At 41.5% G+C, this 25,291-nt stretch overlaps 1 protein-coding gene across 8 annotated transcripts in view; it reads right to left on the bottom strand.

Annotated features, from left to right (window-relative positions):
- LAMA2 (laminin subunit alpha 2) overlaps positions 1–25,291 on the bottom strand; it is a 593,715-nt gene that overhangs the window by 130,796 nt on the left and 437,628 nt on the right. For all 8 annotated transcript variants that reach the window (XM_075268017.1, XM_075268020.1, XM_075268018.1 and 5 more), the window contains 2 exons: positions 21,966–22,077; positions 5,980–6,142 (listed from right to left, as the gene is read on the bottom strand). In XM_075268017.1, the coding sequence (XP_075124118.1) occupies positions 5,980–6,142; positions 21,966–22,077 (275 nt within the window). The remainder of the gene's footprint in view (positions 1–5,979; positions 6,143–21,965; positions 22,078–25,291) is intronic.

The raw sequence follows: 25,291 nt of genomic DNA, 5'->3' as shown, positions 1-25,291 counted from the left end.
ATATATTCTTTGAATTCCCAGTCAGACAATGGCACTGTATACCAGTATTAAAAATTGTGGGTGCACGTAACCCCCATATATTCTTTGAATTCCCAGTCAAACAATGGCACTGTATACCAGTATTAAAAATTGTGGGTGCACATAACCCCCATATATTCTTTGAATTCCCAGTCAGACAATGGCACTGTATAGCAGTATTAAAAATTGTGGGTGCACGTAACCCCCATATATTCTTTGAATTCCCAGTCAAACAATGGCACTGTATACCAGTATTAAAAATTGTGGGTGCACATAACCCCCATATATTCTTTGAATTCCCAGTCAGACAATGGCACTGTATACCAGTATTAAAAATTGTGGGTGCACGTAACCCCCATATATTCTTTGAATTCCCAGTCAGACAATGGCACTGTATACCAGTATTAAAAATTGTGGGTGCACATAACCCCCATATATTCTTTGAATTCCCAGTCAGACAATGGCACTGTATACCAGTATTAAAAATTGTGGGTGCACATAACCCCCATATATTCTTTGAATTCCCAGTGAGACAAAGGAACTGTATAGCAGTATTAAAAATTGTGGGTGCACGTAACCCCCATATATTCTTTGAATTCCCAGTCAGACAATGGCACTGTATACCAGTATTAAAAATTGTGGGTGCACATAACCCCCATATATTCTTTGAATTCCCAGTCAGACAATGGCACTGTATACCAGTATTAAAAATTGTGGGTGCACATAACCCCCATATATTCTTTGAATTCCCAGTGAGACAAAGGAACTGTATAGCAGTATTAAAAATTGTGGGTGCACGTAACCCCCATATATTCTTTGAATTCCCAGTCAAACAATGGCACTGTATACCAGTATTAAAAATTGTGGGTGCACGTAACCCCCATATATTCTTTGAATTCCCAGTCAGACAATGGCACTATATACCAGTATTAAAAATTGTGGGTGCACATAACCCCCATATATTCTTTGAATTCCCAGTCAGACAATGGCACTGTATAGCAGTATTAAAAATTGTGGGTGCACATAACCCCCATATATTCTTTGAATTCCCAGTGAGACAATGGCACTGTATACCAGTAGCAAAAATTGTGGGTGTATATAGCCCCAATTCTATTGCTAGGGGACTTGCAGGGTATTTCTGAGGTGAAGGTGGGGGGGCACACCGTTGGAACGGGGATTTGGGGTGTATATATGGGGTATACGGGAATACACTGTCAGTGTGTTCCATTCAGGATCCTGGGAAAGCTGGGTTGCGGCGATTGAGCCCGTCAGTGCCACGTTACACTGACAAGCTTCTCCCTGGAATTGAAGTTATATGTAAGCCCAATATATTCTTTGAATTCCCAGTGAGACAATGGCACTATATGGCAGTAGCAAAAATAGTGGGTGTATATAGCCCCAATTCTATTGCTAGGGGACTTGCAGGGTATTTCTGGGGTGAAGGTGGGGGGGCACACCGTTGGAACGGGTATCGGGGGTATATATCGGGTATACGGGAATACACTGACAGTGTATTCCATTCAGGATCCTGGGAAAGCTGGGTTGCGGCGATTGAGCCCGTCAGTGCCACGTTACACTGACAAGCTTCTCCCTGGAATTTAGCTCTTATAAGAGCTGTTGGTTGTCTTCTCCTTCCTATCCTAGCCTGTCCCTGCCTACCCAGAATCTAACCCCTAGCTAACTGGACGGAAACCTCCGTCCTCGGTGAATTGCAAGCTCAGAATGACGCGAAGCTGGGCGGCGCTGTTCTTTTAAATTAGAGGTCACATGTTTTCGGCAGCCAATGGGTTTTGCCTACTTTTTTCAACGTCACCGGTGTCGTAGTTCCTGTCCCACCTACCCTGCGCTGTTATTGGAGCAAAAAAGGCGCCAGGGAAGGTGGGAGGGGAATCGAGTAATGGCGCACTTTACCACGCGGTGTTCGATTCGATTCGAACATGCCGAACAGCCTAATATCCGATCGAACATGAGTTCGATAGAACACTGTTCGCTCATCTCTAGTCTCTACCTGTTCAGGTCTCTGCGCCACCTTCCGCTCGCACGCTGTGGCATAGGAGGCGAGTTCAGTTTGATTCTTTGTTTAGAGTTTTTCGTTGCACTGTGTGAACACTGCTCTATTATCTATCCTCTGTGATTGAATTTCCACCACACCCATCTCCTGTACCTTGTTTTCCTCTGTTCATGAAATGGCTAATTCTGCTCTTGCCTGTGTTATTGACAGCCTGTCTGCCAATCAAGCCTAGAGCAGGTCTTTGGCTTCTTATATACAAGTCATCATCCCACACAGGCTTGTTGGCTATTTTGGCTCTGTCCTTAGACTTTGTCCCTGCTAAGCTCCTTTCTGCTTCTATTGTATTACTGATATCTGAGCCTTGGCTTTCCTTGTGACTATTCTCTTGGATTACGTTTTTGTACTGCATTGCTTGACTGTTCCCGGACCCTTGTCTAGCTGACCTCCCTTTTTTGTTATTTGTCTTGTCTGTGTTGTCAAATATATATAGGAACGGCTTGTTGACCAGTTGTCCTCTGCCGCCTAGGGCAGAGAGGCAAGCAGGTAGGGGCTGCGATGGGTTTAGTTTAGGGCTCACTGTCTTGTCGAGCCCCTTCCCCCAGGGTTCACCAGCAGCTACTGGTAATGATATTTTCTATTTAGTTTCGAAATGACCTGCCTTTTTATTCTGTATTTAGAAATGTAGATTTTAGCATATTGTCTGCTACTGTCGCGACATTTCCTAAACGTAAAATTTGTAGATAAATTTGTTCTGAATCATTTCATAGAGTGAGTAGTTTTAGAAAGCTCTCTACTTCAGGATCAGTTTATCTGAAATAAATTCAGCTCTTGGGGAAGTTTACATTTTCTGCTGGAGATTAATGATTAAGCGCTGTGCAATGGAAAGAGATAATGTCCCGAAGAAAAGAACGCAACCTTCGAAACTGAATTTTTTTTATCAGACAAGTTTTTACAATATAAATAACAAATAAAGACCTTTCTACCCTTCAGCCACCTGGGTTATGGAGTTTAGAATTGAACCATTTTATTTTTTAAGCAGATTCCAGTATCATTCTTCATTCTACTGCCAAAACTATAGGGAGTTTTGCTAAGTAAAATGCAGCATAATTCTGGCATAACTTGTGACTTCGGCCAAATGTTTTAATGGTTTTAGACACTTTTATTACTTGCACATCAAGGGGCATAACTTCTCTGCAAGTGGCATAATTCAGTGTGTTCCAAACATGGAACAAAACCTCGGTGCATTTTCCTGCTGTAAACTAAGTCAAATAATATGAGGAGTAACATTAGACTAGACAGCGTAATAATATGACAGATCATTCAGCATCAGACCCTGTTATAAATCTGGGGCATTTTACGATTGTCTCGTCTAAGTTTGCATGGTCTAACTCTTAGGCTAAGGCCCCATGTTAAGGAAACTCAGCTTTTTATTGAAGATTTTGTTGTGGTTTTGTTGAGCCAAAGCCAGGAGTGGATTGGGCAAAAGGTAGAAGTATAGTAACTTCCTATAGATCTCCCATATTCTTTTGTATCCATTCTTGTTTTTTTGGCTCAAACAATGCAATATAATCTGCAGCAAAAAAGCTATGTTTCCGCAATGTAGGGCCTTAGCCTTAAAGAGTATTGGTAAATCTGCCCCAATCTCTGTGTATATAATCTAGTTCTAAACTACCTAAAGTCTATGTCAAATGACTATGAAATCGATAACATCAGACATATACACTGGATGCATAGAACATAAACTTATACTGTATTTAGGTGGTGCAACTGAGAAGATTCAATCGTAAAAGGCAAACCGGCTTTAATAGTAATTGAAAACCACCATTAGGTGCCATAAATAAGTACTCTCATTAGTACATAATGTAAATTGAAGTGAAGTGCAATTCCCCAGTAGCTGCTGATGAACCCTGGGGGGGGGGGGAGTAATAGACAGTGAGCCCTAAGCTGGAAACCCCCCCTCCCCCACTGTCCCTTCCTGTTTGCCAGTCTTGTCCTAAGAAATAAGCAACAACTTCTCGACAAGCCCTACCTATGTAAGTGACAGCACAGAATGCAGACAAGACAAACAACAAAGGGAGGTCAGCTAGCCAAGGGTCCAGTAACAGTCGAGCAACGCAGTACTGAATCAAAATCCAAGAGAATAGTCACAAGGGAAGCCAAGGGTCAGAAATCAGTAATACAATAGTAGCAGAAAGAAGAGCTTAGCAGGAATAAAGTCTAATGACAGAGTCACAATAGCCAGCAAGCCTGTGTGGGCTAATAGCCAGTATATAGGATGCCCAGGACAACCTTAACCTAGTTTGAAAATACCATTCCTATGTGGCTTTTGTAGGAATCAATAGAGAAATTGAGTTGCTGTGCGTGAGACTCTGTCACTTGGAAAGTCTGATTGATGGTCACATGACACAGCTATTCCAGCATCTATAGGTGTGCACTTCAGCATATTGTGAATGTGTTTGAATCTGTATCTATTTCCCAAACAGAGAAATCTAGTTTGTTATGGATCACTTCATACTGAGTCCTCCAGCAGACTTAGGAAGAAAAGCTTTTTTCTCCATGATCAGTTTATCTTAAATACATTCAGCTCTCGGGAAGGTTTACACATTTTACATTTTCTGCTGGAGATGATTAAACTCCATACAACAGCATGAGATAATGTCCTGGAGAAATCAGACCTTCTATATGTTGGATTTCATTAGGCTTTTCAACACAGTCATCTCTACTAAGCATGTTTATTAGAAAATTATTATCGAATTTAGAACTAACTATTCTCTCTGTCACTATATGGAATGTCCAACTGTGAAGGCCAATTGTAAAGCTAATGGTATATACCAAGCAGGAATATACATTCACCAATCCGGGATAAAAGCAAGGAAAACTCACTTAGTTTCCCTATACACTCCCTCCCTTTATTAAGTTGTTCTCCTGTATCTTATTTTCACACAGAGCTCTATGGAGTAGGGAATGATGAAGTAGGGAGCTGCTGCCTGGATGGTTAATTGATTTAGTGCCTCTTTCTGTGCACTAGTAGCCTCTACACAATCAGCCTAGTGGTGTGAGCACAGAAACACAAGTGTAACAGCAGAATTTATTTAAGTGTCTTTGCTAGCAAGCAATTTTAATGACTGAAAGTAAGTTCAATATACAGTACTTCATCCAAAGGAGTATGTCTTTTCATGTGGAATATGATTAAAAAAAAATATTTTGTATGATGCCTTTTCATTACACATAGTCTCCTCTTCATGGATTACCAAATTTGCAATCCTTGTGCTAGAAATATCAAATACAGTCAGTGCATGATGCTTAAATTTACACCAGTCGGGGACTGACATAGATTTCTGTGATAACTCATTCCAGTTTTCTGTTGTGTGTTATAGCAAATCTGATAGGTTAAGGTTTCCCTTTCTGACTCACCAAGATTACTGCTCTGTTCTGCCCACTGTCTTATAAAGTGGTGAGTGGGGGGAAAGGAAAACCTGATATGGTAAGTCTTCAGTGCAAATCAGGGCCATACTCTTAAAATACGTCATTGCAGCGTAGCAATGTTTTATGGTTTGGCAACATTAGTAAATTCTCTCCAAAGAAGCTGTAATGATTTACAAAGTTCTTAGGCCTCGTTGACATCTGCATTGGTATTCCGTTCGGGGGAGTTTGCATGGGGACCCCCCCCTCCCCTGAAAGGAATACTGAACGCATTTGCAAGCGGTGTGCAGTGAAAACACACGGATCCCCATAGACTATAATGGGTTCCTGTACGCATGTTTCATGCGGGCATCGCGCAGGAAGCACATGGACCCCATTATAGTCTATGCGATCTGTGTGCTTTCACTGCACACCGCTTGCAAATGTGTTCGGTAGTCCGTTCAGGGTGTCCCCATGCAGACTCCCCAAACGGATTACCAAATGCAGATGTGAGCAAGGGGTTAAGATGTAATAATTATTCCACCTACTTTAGTTCATCTGTAGCTGCTTTTTCCTGGTTCTTGAATGCTCTTCTCCTGAGTTCAGCCATCATCTTGTCAACATCCTTCTGTAGCTCTTGGAAACTTTTGTCCTGTGTTTTGTTTTGTATACCCAGCGTTTCGTTCAGCTTTACTGCTTTGTCATATATGTCTACAGGTAGTATAAAAGTTGGATGATAGAGAATACATTAATATTCCAGAAGCTCTCAGAGATAGGGGTGCACAGCAAGTTCAGCATTGATAATTTGAAAGTAGGAGAAAGAAAAAAAATACAGCATTTTCTTGTACAGAACATATGTTAGTACAAACAGACATCCGGAAGAAGAATGGCACCAACTAGTACACGATTTACTTATTAAATACTACAATAGCAGTGGTCAATTTTCCCAATAAATTAAAGAACAAACACCTTGATGCTCAATATTATAGATAGTGGAATTTATACTGCTAGCAGCACGGTGCACAACTGGTCAGCTAACAGCATGGTGCACAGCTGGTCAGCTAGCAGCATGGTGCACAGCTGGTCAGCTAGCATCTTGGTGCACAACTGGTCAGCTAACAGCATCATGCACAACTAGTCAGCTAGCAGCATGGTGTACAACTGATCAGCTAGCAGTCTGGTGCACAACTGATCAGCTAGCAGCATGGTGCACAACTGGTCAAATAGCTGCATAGTATACAACTGATCAGCTAGCAGCATGGTGCACAACTGGTCAGCTGGCAGCATGGTGTACAACTGATCAGCTAGCAGCATGGTGTACAACTGGTCAGCTAGCAGCATGGTGTACAACTGGTCAGCTAGCAGCATGGTGCACAACTGGTCAGCTAGCAGCATGGTGTACAACTGGTCTGCTAGCAGCATGGTGTACAACTGGTCAGCTAGCAGTCTGGTGCACAACTGATCAGCTAGCAGCATGGTGCACAACTGGTCAGCTAGCAGCATGGTGTACAACTGGTCAGCTAGCACCATGGTGCACAACTGGTCATCTAGCAGCATGGTGTACAACTGGTCAGCTAGCAGCATGGTGCACAACTGATAAGCTAGCAGCATAGTGTACAACTGGTCAGCTAGCAGTCTGGTGCACAACTGATCAGCTAGCAGCACGGTGCACAACTGATCAGCTAGCAGCATGGTGTACAACTGATCAGCTAGCAGCATGGTGCACAACTGGTCATCTAGCAGCATGGTGTACAACTGGTCATCTAGCAGCATGGTGTACAACTGGTCAGCTAGCAGCATGGTGCACAACTGATAAGCTAGCAGCATAGTGTACAACTGGTCAGCTAGCAGCATGGTGCACAACTGATCAGCTAGCAGCATGGTGTACAACTGGTCAGCTAGCAGTCTGGTGCACAACTGATCAGCTAGCAGCATGGTGCACAACTGGTCATCTAGCAGAATGGTGCACAACTGGTCAGCTAGCAGCATGGTGTACAACTGGTCAGCTAGCAGCATGGTGCACAACTGATAAGCTAGCAGCATAGTGTACAACTGGTCAGCTAGCAGCATGGTGTACAACTGGTCAGCTAGCAGTCTGGTGCACAACTGATCAGCTAGCAGCATGGTGCACAACTGATCAGCTAGCAGCATGGTGTACAACTGGTCAGCTAGCAGTCTGGTGCACAACTGATAAGCTAGCAGCATGGTGTACAACTGATCAGCTAGCAGTCTGGTGCACAACTGATCAGCTAGCAGCATGGTGCACAACTGGTCAAATAGCTGCATAGTACACAACTGATCAGCTAGCAGCATGGTGCACAACTGGTCAGCTGGCAGCATGGTGTACAACTGATCAGCTAGCAGCATGGTGTACAACTGGTCAGCTAGCAGCATGGTGTACAACTGGTCAGCTAGCAGCATGGTGCACAACTGGTCAGCTAGCAGCATGGTGTACAACTGGTCTGCTAGCAGCATGGTGTACAACTGGTCAGCTAGCAGTCTGGTGCACAACTGATCAGCTAGCAGCATGGTGCACAACTGGTCAGCTAGCAGCATGGTGTACAACTGGTCAGCTAGCACCATGGTGCACAACTGGTCATCTAGCAGCATGGTGTACAACTGGTCAGCTAGCAGCATGGTGCACAACTGATAAGCTAGCAGCATAGTGTACAACTGGTCAGCTAGCAGTCTGGTGCACAACTGATCAGCTAGCAGCACGGTGCACAACTGATCAGCTAGCAGCATGGTGTACAACTGATCAGCTAGCAGCATGGTGCACAACTGGTCATCTAGCAGCATGGTGTACAACTGGTCATCTAGCAGCATGGTGTACAACTGGTCAGCTAGCAGCATGGTGCACAACTGATAAGCTAGCAGCATAGTGTACAACTGGTCAGCTAGCAGCATGGTGCACAACTGATCAGCTAGCAGCATGGTGTACAACTGGTCAGCTAGCAGTCTGGTGCACAACTGATCAGCTAGCAGCATGGTGCACAACTGGTCATCTAGCAGAATGGTGCACAACTGGTCAGCTAGCAGCATGGTGTACAACTGGTCAGCTAGCAGCATGGTGCACAACTGATAAGCTAGCAGCATAGTGTACAACTGGTCAGCTAGCAGCATGGTGTACAACTGGTCAGCTAGCAGCATGGTGTACAACTGGTCAGCTAGCAGTCTGGTGCACAACTGATCAGCTAGCAGCATGGTGCACAACTGATCAGCTAGCAGCATGGTGTACAACTGGTCAGCTAGCAGTCTGGTGCACAACTGATCAGCTAGCAGCATGGTGCACAACTGGTCATCTAGCAGAATGGTGCACAACTGGTCAGCTAGCAGCATGGTGTACAACTGGTCAGCTAGCAGCATGGTGTACAACTGGTCAGCTAGCAGCATGGTGTACAACTGGTCAGCTGGCAGCATAGTGTACAACTGGTCAGCCAGCAGCATGGTGCACAACTGGTCATATAGCAGAATGGTGCACAACTGGTCAGCTAGCAGCATGGCGTACACCTGGTCAGCTAGCAGTTTGGTGTACAACTGGTCAGCTAGCAGCATGGTGTACAACTGGTCAGCTAGCAGCATGGTGTACAACTGGTCAGCTGGCAGCATAGTGTACAACTGGTCAGCTAGCAGCATGGTGCACAACTGGTCAGCTAGCAGCATGTGCACAACTGGTCAGCTGGCAGCATGGTGCACAACTGGTCAAATAGATGCATAGTACACAACTGATTAGCTAGCAGCATGGTGCACAACTGGTCAGCTAGCAGCATGGTGTACAACTGGTCAGCTGGCAGCATAGTGTACAACTGGTCAGCTGGCAGCATGGTGCACAACTGGTCAGCTAACAGCATGGTGCACAACTGATCAGCTAGCAGCATGGTGCACAACTGGTCAGCTAGCAGCATGGTGCACAACTGGTCATGTAGCAGCATGGTGCACAACTAGTCAGCTAACAGCATGGTGTACAACTGATCAGCTAGCAGCATGGTGCACAACTGGTCAGCTAGCAGCATGGTGCACAACTGATCAGCTGGCAGCATGATGCATAACTGGTCATAGCTGCAAAGTACACAACTGATCAGCTAGCAGCATGGTGCACAACTGGCCAGCTGGCAGCATGGTGTACAACTGGTCAGCTAGCAGCATGGTGCACAACTGGTCAGCTAGCATCATGGTGCACAACTGATCAGCTGGCAGCATGGTGCATAACTGGTCATAGCTGCATAGTACACAACTGATTAGCTAGCAGCATGGTGCACAACTGGTCAACTAGCAGCTTTGTGCACAAATGGTCAACTAGTCACATGGTACACAACTGGTCAACTAGCAGCATGGTGCACAACTGGTCAACTAGTCACATGGTACACAACTAGTCAACTAGCAGCATGGTGAACAACTGGTCAACTAGTCACATGGTGCACAACTGGTCAGCTAGCAGCATGGTGTACAACTGGTCAGCTAAGAGCATGGCACTATATACAGTATATCTGTAAAGCGATGTGGAATATGATAATAGTATATGTGTAAGCAAGATAAATAAATATGATATCTATATAGCCAACTTATACTTTAATGGTAAAATGAATGTCAAAAAGTTGTCTAGCATTATCTGTGGGTAGTCTCCCCCCAACTTCTCTTTCTCTCCAGTATCTTTACACTAATTTCTTTCTTCTGCTTTACTCACCTTTTTTTTTACTTATGCAAAACTAAATAATTGAATATTAAAAGAAATACACTGAGTTGATTTATGTCAACCAATCAAGTGAAGCATTTGGGGGGCAAATGGCAGTGCAAAATGCACCACTTTTATGTCTGGAAACAACTATGCCGACAATAGTCAATTTCCCCTATAATGCACATTTTTTTCTTATAAGGGAAGTCAATTTCAACCAAATGCAACTTTTAAAGCATACAATTGGCCGTTCACATGCGAAAGTGCAGGCCCAAACACAATACAAACAGAACAGACTTTCTGAGGGCAAACTGTAATCTCGTGTCATTGACAGACTGCAGGATGCTGATGGACCTGCAAGGCAAGCACTAGGACTACATCGCCTTGCAGGTTATTATTGGAGAGCTCCCACTGCTAAAGAGGGCGATTCTGTTAATAACACTCTATTAGGGATTGCTGTTTTTGCATATGGTGCCTCTAATTAGCAACATTTCCTATTGTAGCTAGTTTCTTTTACATCGCTGCTATAACAGTGGGTATGTAGACCACATATACCTGGACAACATTGTAATAATGGAAGGGACAAGAAGAGATTTACACAGCCACTTAAACATATTATTTGGTTCTAAGGACTTTCTTTATACTATTGGCCCTTTGAAGTGAAATCATTTGGATTAGAAGGAATATCAATACTCCATGTTTAAGAACAAGCTTACCAAGAACTATAAATGTCAAAGACATAAAAAATATTTAGTAAATGACTGCGAGCGCTATCTGGGCCGGCAATTGAAGCAATCTCGAGCCATTTTATACAACACTGAGGCAGTACTAAAAGAGGACAATAAAACAGTTATTCTTGGCCATACACAACAAAGCAATTTCATGCTCATTTTGTGACTGTATTTATTCAAACATGCATTAGAATTATTACACTTAGCCAAAGCTTTTACTTTAAATCCTCCTCGATTCGTCTTTTCACTGCGCGGTGAGGAATAATGTGCAGCATAAAAAGCGGCTTCTAAGAAGTACATTTATTTGTTTAGTTTTAGGCTCGCCATAAAAGCTCATAGATTAAACCTAAATCTGAATCTCCCAAAACATACATAGACATAGAAAGCAATACCGCAAGATATTTACTGATAATTTTATCTTAACAGCTTAATTTGAGAAATAATTGCACAGAAAACGCTGAATTCTTAGGAAATATATTGCAGCATGCAAGATTATTAAAAATACATTTATTTCACAAGGTATAAAATTATTTACCAGTGCAGGCTCACCTCTCATGAACCCTTCTGAGTATATAGGAAGAAATTCCTTTAGTTACAAGAATAATACAAGTTACAAGTAATAAAATCAGCAGCACAGATACCTTTACAGGTCAGCCGTAGGGGATTTCAGATTTACACCCAGATCTCAATGATAAAGGGGGTGTCTGAACCATCTGCCCTTGAAAGTATTGGGAACAGATTCCTACCCTTAACAAGGAAGATTATGTAATGGAATTGCACCTTAATGTATGAACAAGGGTACCTATTGGGTATGTACCAATATGGGGTATGTATCACATGTACCAATATGTGTGTTGGGTGCATCATTAACATGAAACTATAACTAGTATATGAAAGAAATTGCATTACTTTCTTTGTGTCTAATTTATATTTCAGTTTTCAGGCTTAGTGGTGACTCTCCCAGTGGCAAAGGTGAAACTACCAAGGCAAGGCTTCGCCTCCTCCTCAAGTCCAGCAGAATGATGTCAGGAATTACAGCCCCTGCCACAGGAGGCTTGTCATGAACTGACTTATATATACAGTATAATATAAGATGAAGATGATCACCTGTTCAGCATATAATGGTCATGTGTTGGACATTGTTAATCTTGGTTTGTGTTATATTTTTATAGAATTATTGGGCAAGATTATTGAAATTGCCCATTCTAACCAATTTGTATCTTAAATGTACAACAGCTTGAAGTGATATTCTGGTAATTACAAGGTATTCCCTATCCACAAATTGGATAACTGGTTGGTGGGGGAGAGGTTTAGCCACTATAGCACCACCTATTACGAGAAAGTAGGTTCCAAGTACCTTGTACAAACAGAGCAACCACTCATGCATGTTCTCTGCTTCTCCTTTCATCACTAATAGGTTGTTAAAGAGAAACCAACAGCTACTGTATCTTTGGCCATCCCATATAGCACCAACATATTCCACAGTGCTTTACATACTCCATCATCACTATACATTAATAGCCTCTCCATTTCTATGGGTAACATAGAACTCCTGTTCTCATAATTGTTGGTAATACTGTTAGGTAGGAAAGTGGTGTATCATGCGGTTATATATATTTCTTTAGGAGTGAGGAAGAAGAGATCCACATGTATGGTAAATATGGCCTACTTTATCGTGCACAACCCCACTATCATATAGCTGCATACCTGGTTGATTAACCCTTTTTTGGTCGGCGGACCATTTTTTTTGTCCCCCCTCCTATTGGAGTCTTAAGAAGGCCATATTTAGGCCGAAAATATTCATAACAAATCTCTACTGTATACGCTGATAGGATTTCTCTATAAACGTGTCTGTTGTTAATACTGATCACATAGTTATTTCCTAGCATAGGCTAAGGCCCCATGTGGCGTAAATGCTGAGGTTCATCCGTGGTGGAAACACCGCGAAAAAGACCACAGTGTTTTACTGTCACAGCAAAGAGAATCCTATCTCCACTTTGCATTAAAATATGCGTTGTAAACACACAGCGATTTCCAAAAATGTTGCAGTTTTGGGAATAGCAGCATGTCAATTATACCTACAGAAATTCCAACAGTTTCCCTATAGGTATTATTAAAGCACAAAGTCCGCAGAGGAAAACTCTGCACACTCAAAACTGCTGCGGGAAGAACTGCAATGCATTGCAGTTGTGGATTTTCCTGCAACGCCTTTTTGCTGTGGGACTCCACATGGGGCCTAATTGGGTTTTCCAGCAAACATCATTTATGCCCTATGTACAAGGTGGTTGATAAATATTAGATTGCTAGGGATATGAATGCATTTGTGTCCATTGTTTGCTTTAAATTAGCAACCGAGTCCTCTATCCCATCCATCAGCTTCTCTGCCATAGGGAGGGGATGTCTGAAGTGGTAAAATGCTGCTGTACTCCATACAACTTTGTGGGATGTATACAAACAGCTAAACCCTCTCCCTTAACTGTTTGTATATTTCTCACAGGGTTGTAAGGAACAAAGATTAGCATTTTTAGCCATGCTTTTTAAAACACCTCCCTACAAGCACTTTTTACATTCTATTGGTCATTGGTATTTCCTGGGCCATCTTCCCAATCTCATGGCTGTTAAGATATCCCATTTTAAATGTGCTGTAAATTCAGCAATTAATATTAACTTCCCATGCTCATATACAAGACTTCTCCCGAGCTGCACCACTTCTCTGGAATGCTCTATCCCGGACAATCAGATTAACTCCCAATTTCTACAGCTTCAAGTGCAAACTAAAGACACATCTTTTCAGACAGGCCTATCCCAATTCCTAATGTAAACCCTTCCATACCGTAATTATAATCCCTAAAATGTAACCCTTCTCTGTTCCAGCTCCCACATTACCCTACATGATATGATGCCATTTCAGGCTAACTCTATATGTCCAAGCTCCATCCACATATTAAAGGATACAACTGGTGACGGCTCATAAAGTTTTATGTTTGTGTAATGACAGTAACCTCTATTACAAAATTGTCTGACCCCTGTATAAGCAATGCTGCCCCTGCTACCTCTTGTGTCACCCCCTCTACCTCATAGATTGTAAGCTCTTGTGAGCAGGGACCTCAGTCCCATTGTGTGAAATGACTTTCTTTGTCTGTATTTGAACCCTACAAATTATACAGTGCTGCGGAATATATTGGTGCTATATAAATAAAATTCATTCATTCATTATGTGGCTTAAAAGTATAAAATATTTGTTCTGAAAGGTGTGGATTCCGCCATCTATCTTGTATCTAACTATTGATTTAGCTTTTCTGGTAAATTATTGTTTATGGCGATTGCGCTTTTTATTCAACTTTCTTTTTAATTCTTATTTGCAAAGTTTTAACAACTGTCAAAGCGCAGACAATTTTTTTTTGTAAAATTGATTTTCATAATTACAATATGAAAAGTTATACAGTCACATATTGTTCTTGTATTCTGCAAGAAATGTTCCACAGTGTGACCAGCGAAGCGTATACGCCTCACAAAAACAATGCATTTAAAAGGCTTATCAGTTTAAAGTAGATTAAACTACACATCTTTGTGTGAAGCTTAATGCAGGACTTAGCTGAAATCCAAATCTATGCTCTGTTTCTTTGATCTTGCCTGGAAAGCCAAATCCTTGAACTGAGTTAAAGATTCCAGGATTGACTGCCAGGATAGACTTCTTAAGCTATGGCTGCTTAAAGCTCTTAGGAAATTGTGTAATATAATAGCTACACCGTAATAGCTATTTTCGAGAGTTAAGTGAAACTATTCTTAATCTATTTCTTTTTTAGCATGTCTTTACCTGAAAACACGGCTGAGAAAAGAAACCGCTATATTTTATATTCAGGGTGGGAACAAACTTACAATGAACCTTTATATTAAAATAGCAAAAATTAAAAGAAAACAGGGAATGAACCAAAAAAGGAGATCAAAAAGGTGAGCAGTTGATTGTCCTGCAGGTTTGTTTCAAAAGGATATTTTTTTTTATTCAGCCATGAATGGGCAAGAAAGAGGACAGAAGGACCAGTGAGGCTGAATTGTGTCTTTCTCCTAAATAGCATAATTGGTGATGAGTGAACTCAGCGCCGCACCTCCCATGAGGCGACCTGAAGCGACCGCTTCAGGCGGCGCTATGTCAGGGCACCAGGGAGGGCGGCATTTTTGCTTACCTAAGCCAGTCCAGGACAAGCTGTCCTGGACTGGCTTAGCACCGAGCGGTGGATTGGGGAGACCACTGGAGCAGCGCTGCTCCAGCAGCCTCACCTCACGCTCAGGCAGAGAGCAGGTCCTCTCCATGCCTGCTCTCTGCCTGCGAACGCCGCTAAGCCCTGCCCCCTCTGCTTAGACCCGCCCATCTGCTCCACCACGCCCCCTCCACTCCGCCCCTCCTCCCGGGGGGGGGGGGCGGCTTTCTGTCGTTCGCCTCGGGCGGCGAAAGGGGCAGGTGAACTGAGTGAACTGTGCAACAGGCTCAGGGGAGGTGGGGTCAAGTAGAAAACACTGATACTCACCTTTACTTCTTGACTTCCCTTGCAGTGTCCTGTGCACATTTATATGGGTCTTTGGTCCTATTCTGTGAGGTTACAACTCCCAGGATAACTACTGAGGCCTGTGATTGTTTCTCATGTGGGACATGGCAGCATCATGACACTTGCATCAAAATGTCATTATGTGGGAGCATTCACATAATCACAGGCCAGAAGAGGCTGAAAGAGGCCCAAAGAGGACTGAAGACATTGGGGAACATGCACCAGATGCCACGAGGGAGCCCAAAAGAAGTGACTAAGATACCGAAGAGTTCCAAAGTACAGAGGTGTCCGCACTGGTCTGCAGTTTGGTTAGGACTCCAGTTTCTTATAAAACCAATTCAACACAATGTAATGAAATGCTAAGAAAAGCCATAAAAGGCTGCAATTCACCATCCTCACTGGATTGTCACACATACCCATGTAGGGGGGTTCCAGGCTGGTTCTGACCCCAGTCATGTGATATCAAGTCAACAGTCGCCTATGTCACTTTGCCTCATCCAATCTCCCGAGTTTTCACAGATAGCTATATGTGTTATGGGGACTAGCAGACTATAGTAACCATCTGGCAATATATATTTACAGTACATATATACAGTATCTCAGAGGGAGGATTTAACTATATGTTAGCAGAATGTCAGGGGAGTAGCTAAAGACTACTAAGTCCAGTTTGCGCCCGCAAACCCCCGTACAATTTTTTCACTGCATAGCTGGGGGTCTCGTAAGTGAACCACTGATGCAGCACTAATGGCCTCTGGACCCACTTTAAGCCCACTCTAGTTAGATATGGCCCCAGCAAGGTGACATAGCCTGCTTTTGGCTCCAGCAAAGCAATATAACCCTTCTTGTGCCCCCTCAAGATAACAGTGTCCCCCTTGGGCTTTCAACAAGACAACATTGCACAATTGTGCCCTTGAAAAGTAACTGTGTCCCATTTCCGCCCCCCCCCTCCCCTCTCCCCTCTCCCCTCTCCCCTCATCAAGGCAAAAGTGCCCTCCTTGTCACTCTACATAGGGAATAGTCACCCCCTTGTACCACCACATAGGAAAGAGGGCCCCCTTCTGACCTTCACACAGGCAATAGTCCCTCCCAAATAAATAATAGTCTGCAAGGGCTACTGTGACGCCTATCGTTATGCATACTGTGCTTTAGTTTTTCAGAAATCATATAAACCATTGTATAGCTTTCCAGCAGTAGGGAATTCAGATACATCAATAAAAACTGTCTTTGAGGGACTATGCTGGCGTTTTAAAAAAAAATATTTTTAAAGAAATGTATTACCTTATCAAGTGTACAAAGGAATAACCAGAAGCCATCAGGCCGATGCGAGATCTGTGACAGAACTCCCAACCAACCATATAAAACTGATGGCAGAGGGTCCTTTGCATACATCAGACCCTCGGGCTATGTGATTGCTACCTTCGCACCTTCTCAAGCTTTGCACCTATGTGACAATATTCACGGTTCTTTCAATCTGTTTATTTTACTACCATACTGTATATTGTAAGTGTGCATGACTACGATTTCTACTGAATTATTCTCCATTCTTTCTTTGTTCTGTTTTCTATTATGTTGTTTGTCTGTATGCTCCTGAACATTTAATGAAAACTAATGTTTCAAGGAAAAAAAATGAAAAAGGAACAGTGAGATTAACATACAGGCAGGAGAATAAAAGGAAATGCTTTTGAGATTCATTGTTTACCACTGAATGTTTCAGATGGGGAAAATGTGTTCAGACTTCGCACATGACATCAGCCCCAAGGGCAGTGTGGCATTGATGGTTTTTCACATGCATATTTCTTGGAAATAAATGGAAATTTAATGTTCACATTAAAACATATCTAGAAAGAGGGGCATGGAAAAACATAAAATGCAAGCAAATTGTTAGCACTGCTTTTTAATACACTTTTGAAGTATTTCTTTTATTATGAACAATAGCGTGCTTTGTGGAATAGTAAAAGCAGAATACAGAATTCTGAGTTCTTAAGGGGGTTACTTTCCGCAAGTTAATGCTAACCTGTGCAACCAGACGCTAGAAGAGTTAAATGTACACACATTTACCCTTACGTAACACTGGGGTAATACAGTACGTAGCTTCGCATGGTACCTATTCATACACGTGAATCCCACTATGATGTCTATAAACCCAAACAGGGCTTATAGAAAAGGCTTTTCTTCATAAGATACTTACCATATTGAAAAGTTCACATTTAAAAAATTGCTTTCTTGATTTAAAACATTAAAAACAATGTAAACTTGTAAAGATGTCAGGCTTTGAATTTAATAATATAATATTTAATAATATAATAATATAATGGACATGCCAATGCTCTGCAGCCATTAGTGACATACCCTGAGGCACATTCTATAAGCAGATAGACCTCCCAAAATTATGGTGACTTGCAGTGGTGCAAGTGACTTGCGGTGGCCCCTGCACACATTATTCTGCCCCATAGTGGCCCCTGCACACTGTATTATGTCCCATAGTGGCCCCTACACACAGTGTTATGCCCCATAGTGGCCCCTGCATACAGTATTATGTCCCATAGTGGTCCCTACACACAGTATTATGCGCCACTGTGAACACCCATGAACAATTATTATACTCTGGGGTCTTTTACGATCCCAGAGTATAATAATCGGAGACCAAGGGGGAATACCAACATAAAAAACACTGTTACTTACATATCCCTGGCTCCACTGCACTCTTCGGTGGTGTCGGCCATCTTCAATGACGTCCGGGACATCACATGACCCGGGACGCAGGAGTGAGTAGTAGTATTGGAGTGAGTAGAGTATTGCACCAGCAGTGTTTTTTGGCCCTTGAGGTTAGTTGAGCCTTGCACCAGCAGTGGTTTTAAAAATTTATTTTGCAGGCCCTTGGGCTGGAGCCCTAGAAAATTATTTTGCAGGCCCTTGGGCTGTAGCCCTAAAGTTTGCTTTGCAGGCCCTTGGGGGGTATCCATGAAAAATTAATTAAAAAAAAAATAATATATATATATTTTTTTAACAATTACATTAGGGTGAAGGGGCTGGGGTTGGAGGAGGAGGAGGAGGATGATGATGACTGAATTGGGAGCTGGCAGACCCTCTCCAGTACCTGGACTGTGGACTGGATACCCAGCTGGATATCCTTGTCCACGTCCTCGCCTACATCCCCTGCTGTTACCCATAAGGGGCACTGCTGGCAGCCCCTCTCCAGTACCTTGACTGTGGACTGGATACTCAGCTGGATATCCATGTCCACATCCTCGCCCACGTCCCCTGCTGCTACCGACGAGGGGCACTGCTGGCAGCCCCTCTCCAGTACCTGGACTGTGGACTGGATAACCAGCTGGATATCCACATCCTCACCCACGTCCCCTGCTGCTACCCTGCTGCATGATTGGCAAGTTCACTGTATGTATACAGTGTTACTGCAGTGTAGCTCTGACAAGAGCTGTTTTTTTCTGCCTAGATAAAGCTAAAATCACTGTATCGCCCTGAGACCAATCTCTTCCTATCACTCCAAAACGAAAATGAGATGAAGATGGCCGACACTATTCTTATGAATCAAAGGTCACAAGTTTTTGGCAGCAAATGGGTTTTTCCATTTTTTTTTTCAATGCCTACATTGTCGTAGTTCCTGTGCCACCTCCCCTGCACAGTTATTGGTGCAAAAAAAGCGCCAGAGGTGGGAGGGGATATACGAATTTTTACTGTGTTTGCCATGTGTTATTCAATTGGAATCAAATATATCGAACAGCCTGATATTCGATGGAATACCAATTCGATCGAACGTCGTTTGCTCATCTCTAAACATCAGTTAAATGTAGATACGTGTATAACCTGTTGCATACAGTATGGTTTACACTATAGGAGCATTACACCATTAACTATTATATTCCCATGTTGTTGTACAAACCTTTTCTTAATCATAACTATTTGCACAAATATAAGCACATTCAATTCTATGTAATGTCAACTGGGAATTCAATAATAAAAGTAATGTTTGCATTTCTTGTATTAAGGTTAATTTGCTTTATTTCTGTTATTCAATAAAAAGGGTATGATTTGGCAAAATCAATTTAAAGGAGTCACGGATGTCATTAACAGAAGGCAATGCGTTTCTTGTTGGTGTGAAACCAGTGTAATACTAATGACAATGACAAAGATTTGTATCGTGCTTTTCTCACACAAAGGACTCAAAACACAGATGAAGTTGTGAAGTCAGTGACTGCCATACACTAGGGGAGCGAATTCACCTATCAGTGTATTTTTGGTGTGTGGCAAGAAAGCCAAAAACAATATAAAAACTTTGTAGATGTGGCCCTTGGTCAAAATCAAACCAATGATCCTGGTGTTACACGGAAACAGTGCTAACTACTAAACCAATGGCACTAATACCACTAATACCACTTTAATATACGTCGAATGATAATATAATTAGATGACAAAATAAATACAGTCGTTTTCAGCTATGAATGAACTCTACGACTGAAAAAAACATAAAAAGACAACTATACGTAGCTCTGATCAATACCAACTATAATTCATATCTTGTCTTGAGAACTCTTATGTGCAATATAGCTCTTGACTGGGTCTAAAATAAAGAAATACAGATTAAACTAAATCTACAAAATCTTCAACTTTCTGAATCCCCTACCTGCCATTTACTGTCTATCATAAGCGTGCGTTACCATAACAACATATCCCACTCCACAGCTGGTGACATGACAAAAAGGTTATGATGTTCTTTCTAATTTTATGGGTAACAGCTCACAAATATCATTTCAAAATATATGAAATAGAAATCTGTTTCTTTTCTTTCAAGTACATTTATTTATTCATATAAAAAACTTTAGAATTAATATGTGCGCCAACAACCGTAAAACATCACTTGTACATTACGTGGATATACAGTAACATGTTTATGAAATGACCTGTCTAACACTTACAAATGTGCTCAGAACTATAGCAACGTACTCATATATCGCAACGATATCAAGATTGAGCACGGTTCATGTGCTAGCTACACTACCTATGCTTTCTATAGTGCTAGTCAATAGAGGCCTCTGATGGACGAGTCTAGTCACATGACACTCTGTACTCCAGTCAAGTTGGGATGGAAGTGAGAGCTGTACTACATAAGGGGGCGGCAATTGGGACAGCAACATTGATATGTGACTTACAATACATCAGTAAATTACACATAGTGCAGTTTACAGTCCATTTACAAAAGTTAGATTAAAGTGGTCACACTTACTTATAACTTAAAGGGTATTTTATTACATATTGAAATAGGTTTTAACACAGCAAATCTAAACCAAATTCTACCTGTCTCTGGTCCTATCTGTTTACCTTCCTTTTACTTTCATGTTAACTTCAGGTCATACTTTTGTGGTCACATGTTATTGTATTGGTGTGATGTCATCAAGACTGTAAACAGGAAGTTCTGTGGACAGTTAGTTACCAGCTATACACACTTAGTCAAATAAATACTTACTGTACTTTTCTTAGGGTTTAAGATGTATTTTAATTGGATTCAAAATGAGTACACAGTAACTTTCTTTAAAACTGTAGATGTTTTCCATCAGGGAGGTAAGTTCACGTGAATGGGACAAAACAGCAATAACCAACACAGTCATAGGGCAATGCACACTACAAACCAATGTCAGCAATGAAGAGCCACAGAACTAGAACAAGTGTACAGGTCCTTCAAACAGATCAGCAGGGGTACTGAGAGTCAAGGATAGGCCTAAGGATAGGTCTTCAATTTTAAGAACTTGCACAACTCAGTCTCCATCTGCCTTAAATTTGCTGACGCTGGGTTCACACCAGTGTTCGGGTCTCCGCTTTCAGTTTCCATCTTCTGCATGCAGAAAACGGAAACCTGTCATGCCGAATCCGGCCGTGAGTGCCGGTAAGCATTTTATGCTCTCCGCGGTGAAACCATTTTTTTTTAAAACTGGACACAGAGTACTGCATGTCCGACTCTGTGTCTGGTTAAAAAAAAAAAAAGGTTTCGCAGCGGTGAGCATAAAACGCTCTCCGGTGCTCACGGCCGAACTCTTTTCAAACCCATTCAAATGAATGGGTTTGAAAAATGCCTGCAGGTCTCTGTTTTATGCCCAGTTTCGGACAGGGAACGGAAACCTGAAAGCGGAGACCCCGGGCGCATATGTGAACGAGCCCTTACGTGAAATATCTGACAAGTAACTGATACTTTACCGTTAAAATAACTGTTCTTGCTACAAATGTTCTATTATTCTAATTTCTAATTCTATTGTTCTAATAACACTACTATCACCACACCACCATCTGAACAGTCTCCCCCTATCCTTCTGTCTCTTTCCCTCTTCCCTCATAGACTGTAAGCCCTTGCGGGCAGGGCCCTCTATCCCACTGTGCCTGTCGGTCATTGTTAGTGTTATAGCTGTTAGTATATTTTATAGTATATTTTGTGTACCATATGTAAACCTTCAAATGTAAAGCACAATGGAATTAATGGTGCTATATAAACAAACAACAATAATAATAATAATAATAATAATAATATTTATATTGTTATATATATATCTTACATATATGATATGGTGCATTCAATTTACCCTTTGATGTCTGTAAGGTGTCCATAACGAAATCTTTCAGTTGTTTTGCCCTTTCATTTGTCCTTTCCGCATCCTTCCCAGTCTGTTCCCCATCTGCAGACACTTTTGCTGCCTGTCATTCATTTAAGAAAAAGAAAAACAATTGCTGTAATAGGTTTTTCAGTAGCTGCAAAGTATATTTAAAAAGAAATTTCTCAGATGACCTCTCTTTGGATATATACTTTGCTTTACAGTGGAAAGAAATCAATACATTATTGATCATATCAACTGGAAATTAAATATGATGCACAGGTTAACAAATAAATTGCATTACGTTCCCATTAACTAAATATAGGATGCTTCTACTGCAATTCCAGATGAGTGTGTTGGGGAAAAAAGAAAAAAATGTAAAGTGAACTATTGAAAGATTATTTAAAGTACTAAGGAGATACATTCTGAAAGAGGAAACAGATGGAATTAAGCTTAATTTGTCCATTGATCGAAATCTATCTAACAATGTCTAAAAGCTTTTCCCTCAGGCATGTTTGCAAGAACGAGTAGCTCATCTCAGTAAGACTCTCCTGGAAAGATATACTCAATCGATATGCGAATTCTGATGTAAACGTGAATTCTTCTTCCTATATAAGCTATTGCCATAAACGAAGGTCCACAAAAACAAAAAATAAACTATAATGTTCTTAAAACTAAATTGCTGGGAGTTTCTAAATTATAGTTGTGTTAATTAAAATGGACCTTCATCTATCATCTTAAGGCTGGGGCCCCATGTAGCATAAATGCTGCAATTTTGTGGCAGCAAAAACCGTGGCGTTTTACAGTACCTGCAAAGTGGATGGGATTCTAGCTTAATCCCATCTACACATTGCAGAAAGATATCTGTACCAGACATATTGCAATTTCAAAAAATGTCATGTTTTTGCAAGTTGCAGAATGTCAGTTATACCTACGGAAATGCTGGCGTTGTCCGTATAGGTATAATTGAAACAGAAAGTCCACAGATAAAAATTATGTGAACTTATGTGAAAAGCGCTCAATGAAAAACTATCCTAGATAGGTAGCAATATCAGATTGGTGGTGGTCAGACTCTCGACATTCTTGCTAATCATCTGTTTGAAGAGCTTACACTTGAAAAACACCTTTACAATCTATAGTGGCTGTGAGTGGTATTACAGTATTCTCATTCCATTTAATACTGTAATACCATTTACAAAAACTACAGATTGTGACTACATTTTGCAGGAGAGAGCACTAAAGTGGCCACAGTTCTTGCATTATAGCACCTTCAAACAGATGATCTGTGGGGCTGCTAAGAGTTGCATACATTTTATCAGGCCTGAAAACCCCTTTAAAAGGAGTCTACCACCTCCTCGAAACATATCCAAGTGTCACCACTGTGTTAGATAGCCCATTAAAGTGATAAGCAACACATCTTTGTTATGTATATCATTTTTTGGTAGTTTTGGAGGAAAACAATTTTAATGTATTATGCAAATGAGACAGGAGTAGGGATTTGAACATCAAAACCAGTCCTATGGGAGAGGAAGACCTGCTCCCTGTACCCCAAATGCCTTATTTGCACACTACTTCAAAGCAAATGTGCCAAAAATAATAACCCACTCTGCCTTATATGACAAATAAACACAGTTTAGCAAAAAATGGGTGTAGCTTTGTAGGAAAGGAGACATGAAATACAAGAGACAATGTGCACCAAATCTGCATGGCAAGAAATGTTGCCACAATTTCAGCCAGCCAATGGTTAGTATAACAATAGATAAAAATATCTAAGGATGCATTAACTTTATCCTCTATCAGCTCTGTACAACGCATCAAATCTTCAATTCTTTGTAAGAGCAAATAGCAACACAAGCTCTTAACAGTAGGCCCTAGGATCCCATGCAATATGAATGGGGGGACCTGCTGCTACTAAGCGCGTCTTACATTTTCATTTGCACTGAAACATTTGCTCCTCCAGAGAACATGGTGCACACAGTGTCCATTACGAAATTCTATTAACTATTTAGTAACTGTATTTAATAATGGTAAGCAATTTTTGTTAAAAAACTTAGAAATAGAGCTAGTTAGTGTAATACCCACGTATGAGTAAGTTGCCTTGCCATTTATAAGGAAATGCAGTTTGGAAGGCAGCTTTAGTCATGGTATTTATATCTATATCCAATATGTGATCCTTGGTTGGATTAACATTATGGTATGGATTTACATCCAAAATCCAATAACATCGACTGAACATAGGAAAAGGATAATAGTTCCATAGTAGATGAGATTGTATGAAGGCATCAGTCCATCAAGTCCAACCCATAGCCCTACAGTCCCCTACAGTGTTGATCCAGAGGAAGGCAAAAAACTCCATGAGGAATATGCCAATTGCCCCATTTCAGGGGAAGAAAAAGTGGATTAAAAAGAGACAAGAGACAGGATCAGCTCATTAGTGTACAATACAATTTTATTTGGAATTTGGCCGATTGGGATGCCTTTAATATCAGGGTGTGATCTAATGGCTTTCACCAGGAACTCTATTGCCATTGCAAGTATAATAGGGGAAAGAGGATAATCTTGATGTCATTAGAAAGTGGACATGACTGATAAGAAACCTGACACCAGTACTTTGGCAGAGGGGTAGTGTATAAGGCGAGTATAGCCAACTTTATAAAACAATGACAATTAAATAGAAAAAGAGTGGGGACACTCACCAAGGCACTTGTTTTCATAAAAGGATTTCTTGTAGGTGCCATGAGAGACACCTACATGGCTTGAAAAAGCGCTATAGTCGCGGAACGGCTGTTGTCCCTTTTTTCGCCCTGTTTTGCTGTCATTCCTTCCCGATGCTTTTAAAGTTTATGGAATAAAGAAATCCTTTTATGAAAACAAGTGCCTTGGTGAGTGCCCCCACTCTGTGTTCTATTTAATTGTGATTATATCAAGTGTTTTTTCTGGGCGTGAGCACTTCCTGTCAGCAGGCACATACAGGTATATCCTGTTTATCCTCCCCATATACGCCAAACGCCTAGATGTTGATTGGTGTTCCTTGAGATATATATATAAGGAATATTAATTTTTGGCTTGCTACAGTGCCACCGCATCTTTTCCTCTATATACGTTTTATAAAACAATGGTTACCAAACCTAGATTGGAGCTGTGTCAGATAGCCCCAGTGGGCTCTATAAAATGCCTTCTCTGCATCCAAAGCAAGGAGAAGAGAAGTGATTTGAGAGGCCTCCATCCACTGGATTAAGTAAACAAACCTGTGTGTTCCATTTGGGGCAATAACAGCTTGCAACGTTATCTGGTCCGGTTTCGCATTATTAGGGGAT

This window comes from Leptodactylus fuscus, chromosome 3 (genome assembly GCF_031893055.1).
Source record: "Leptodactylus fuscus isolate aLepFus1 chromosome 3, aLepFus1.hap2, whole genome shotgun sequence".
In the NCBI taxonomy this organism is placed as follows: domain Eukaryota; kingdom Metazoa; phylum Chordata; class Amphibia; order Anura; family Leptodactylidae; genus Leptodactylus; species Leptodactylus fuscus.
The sequence above is the reverse complement of the archived record's forward strand: the minus strand, read 5'-3'. Positions and strand labels throughout refer to the sequence as shown.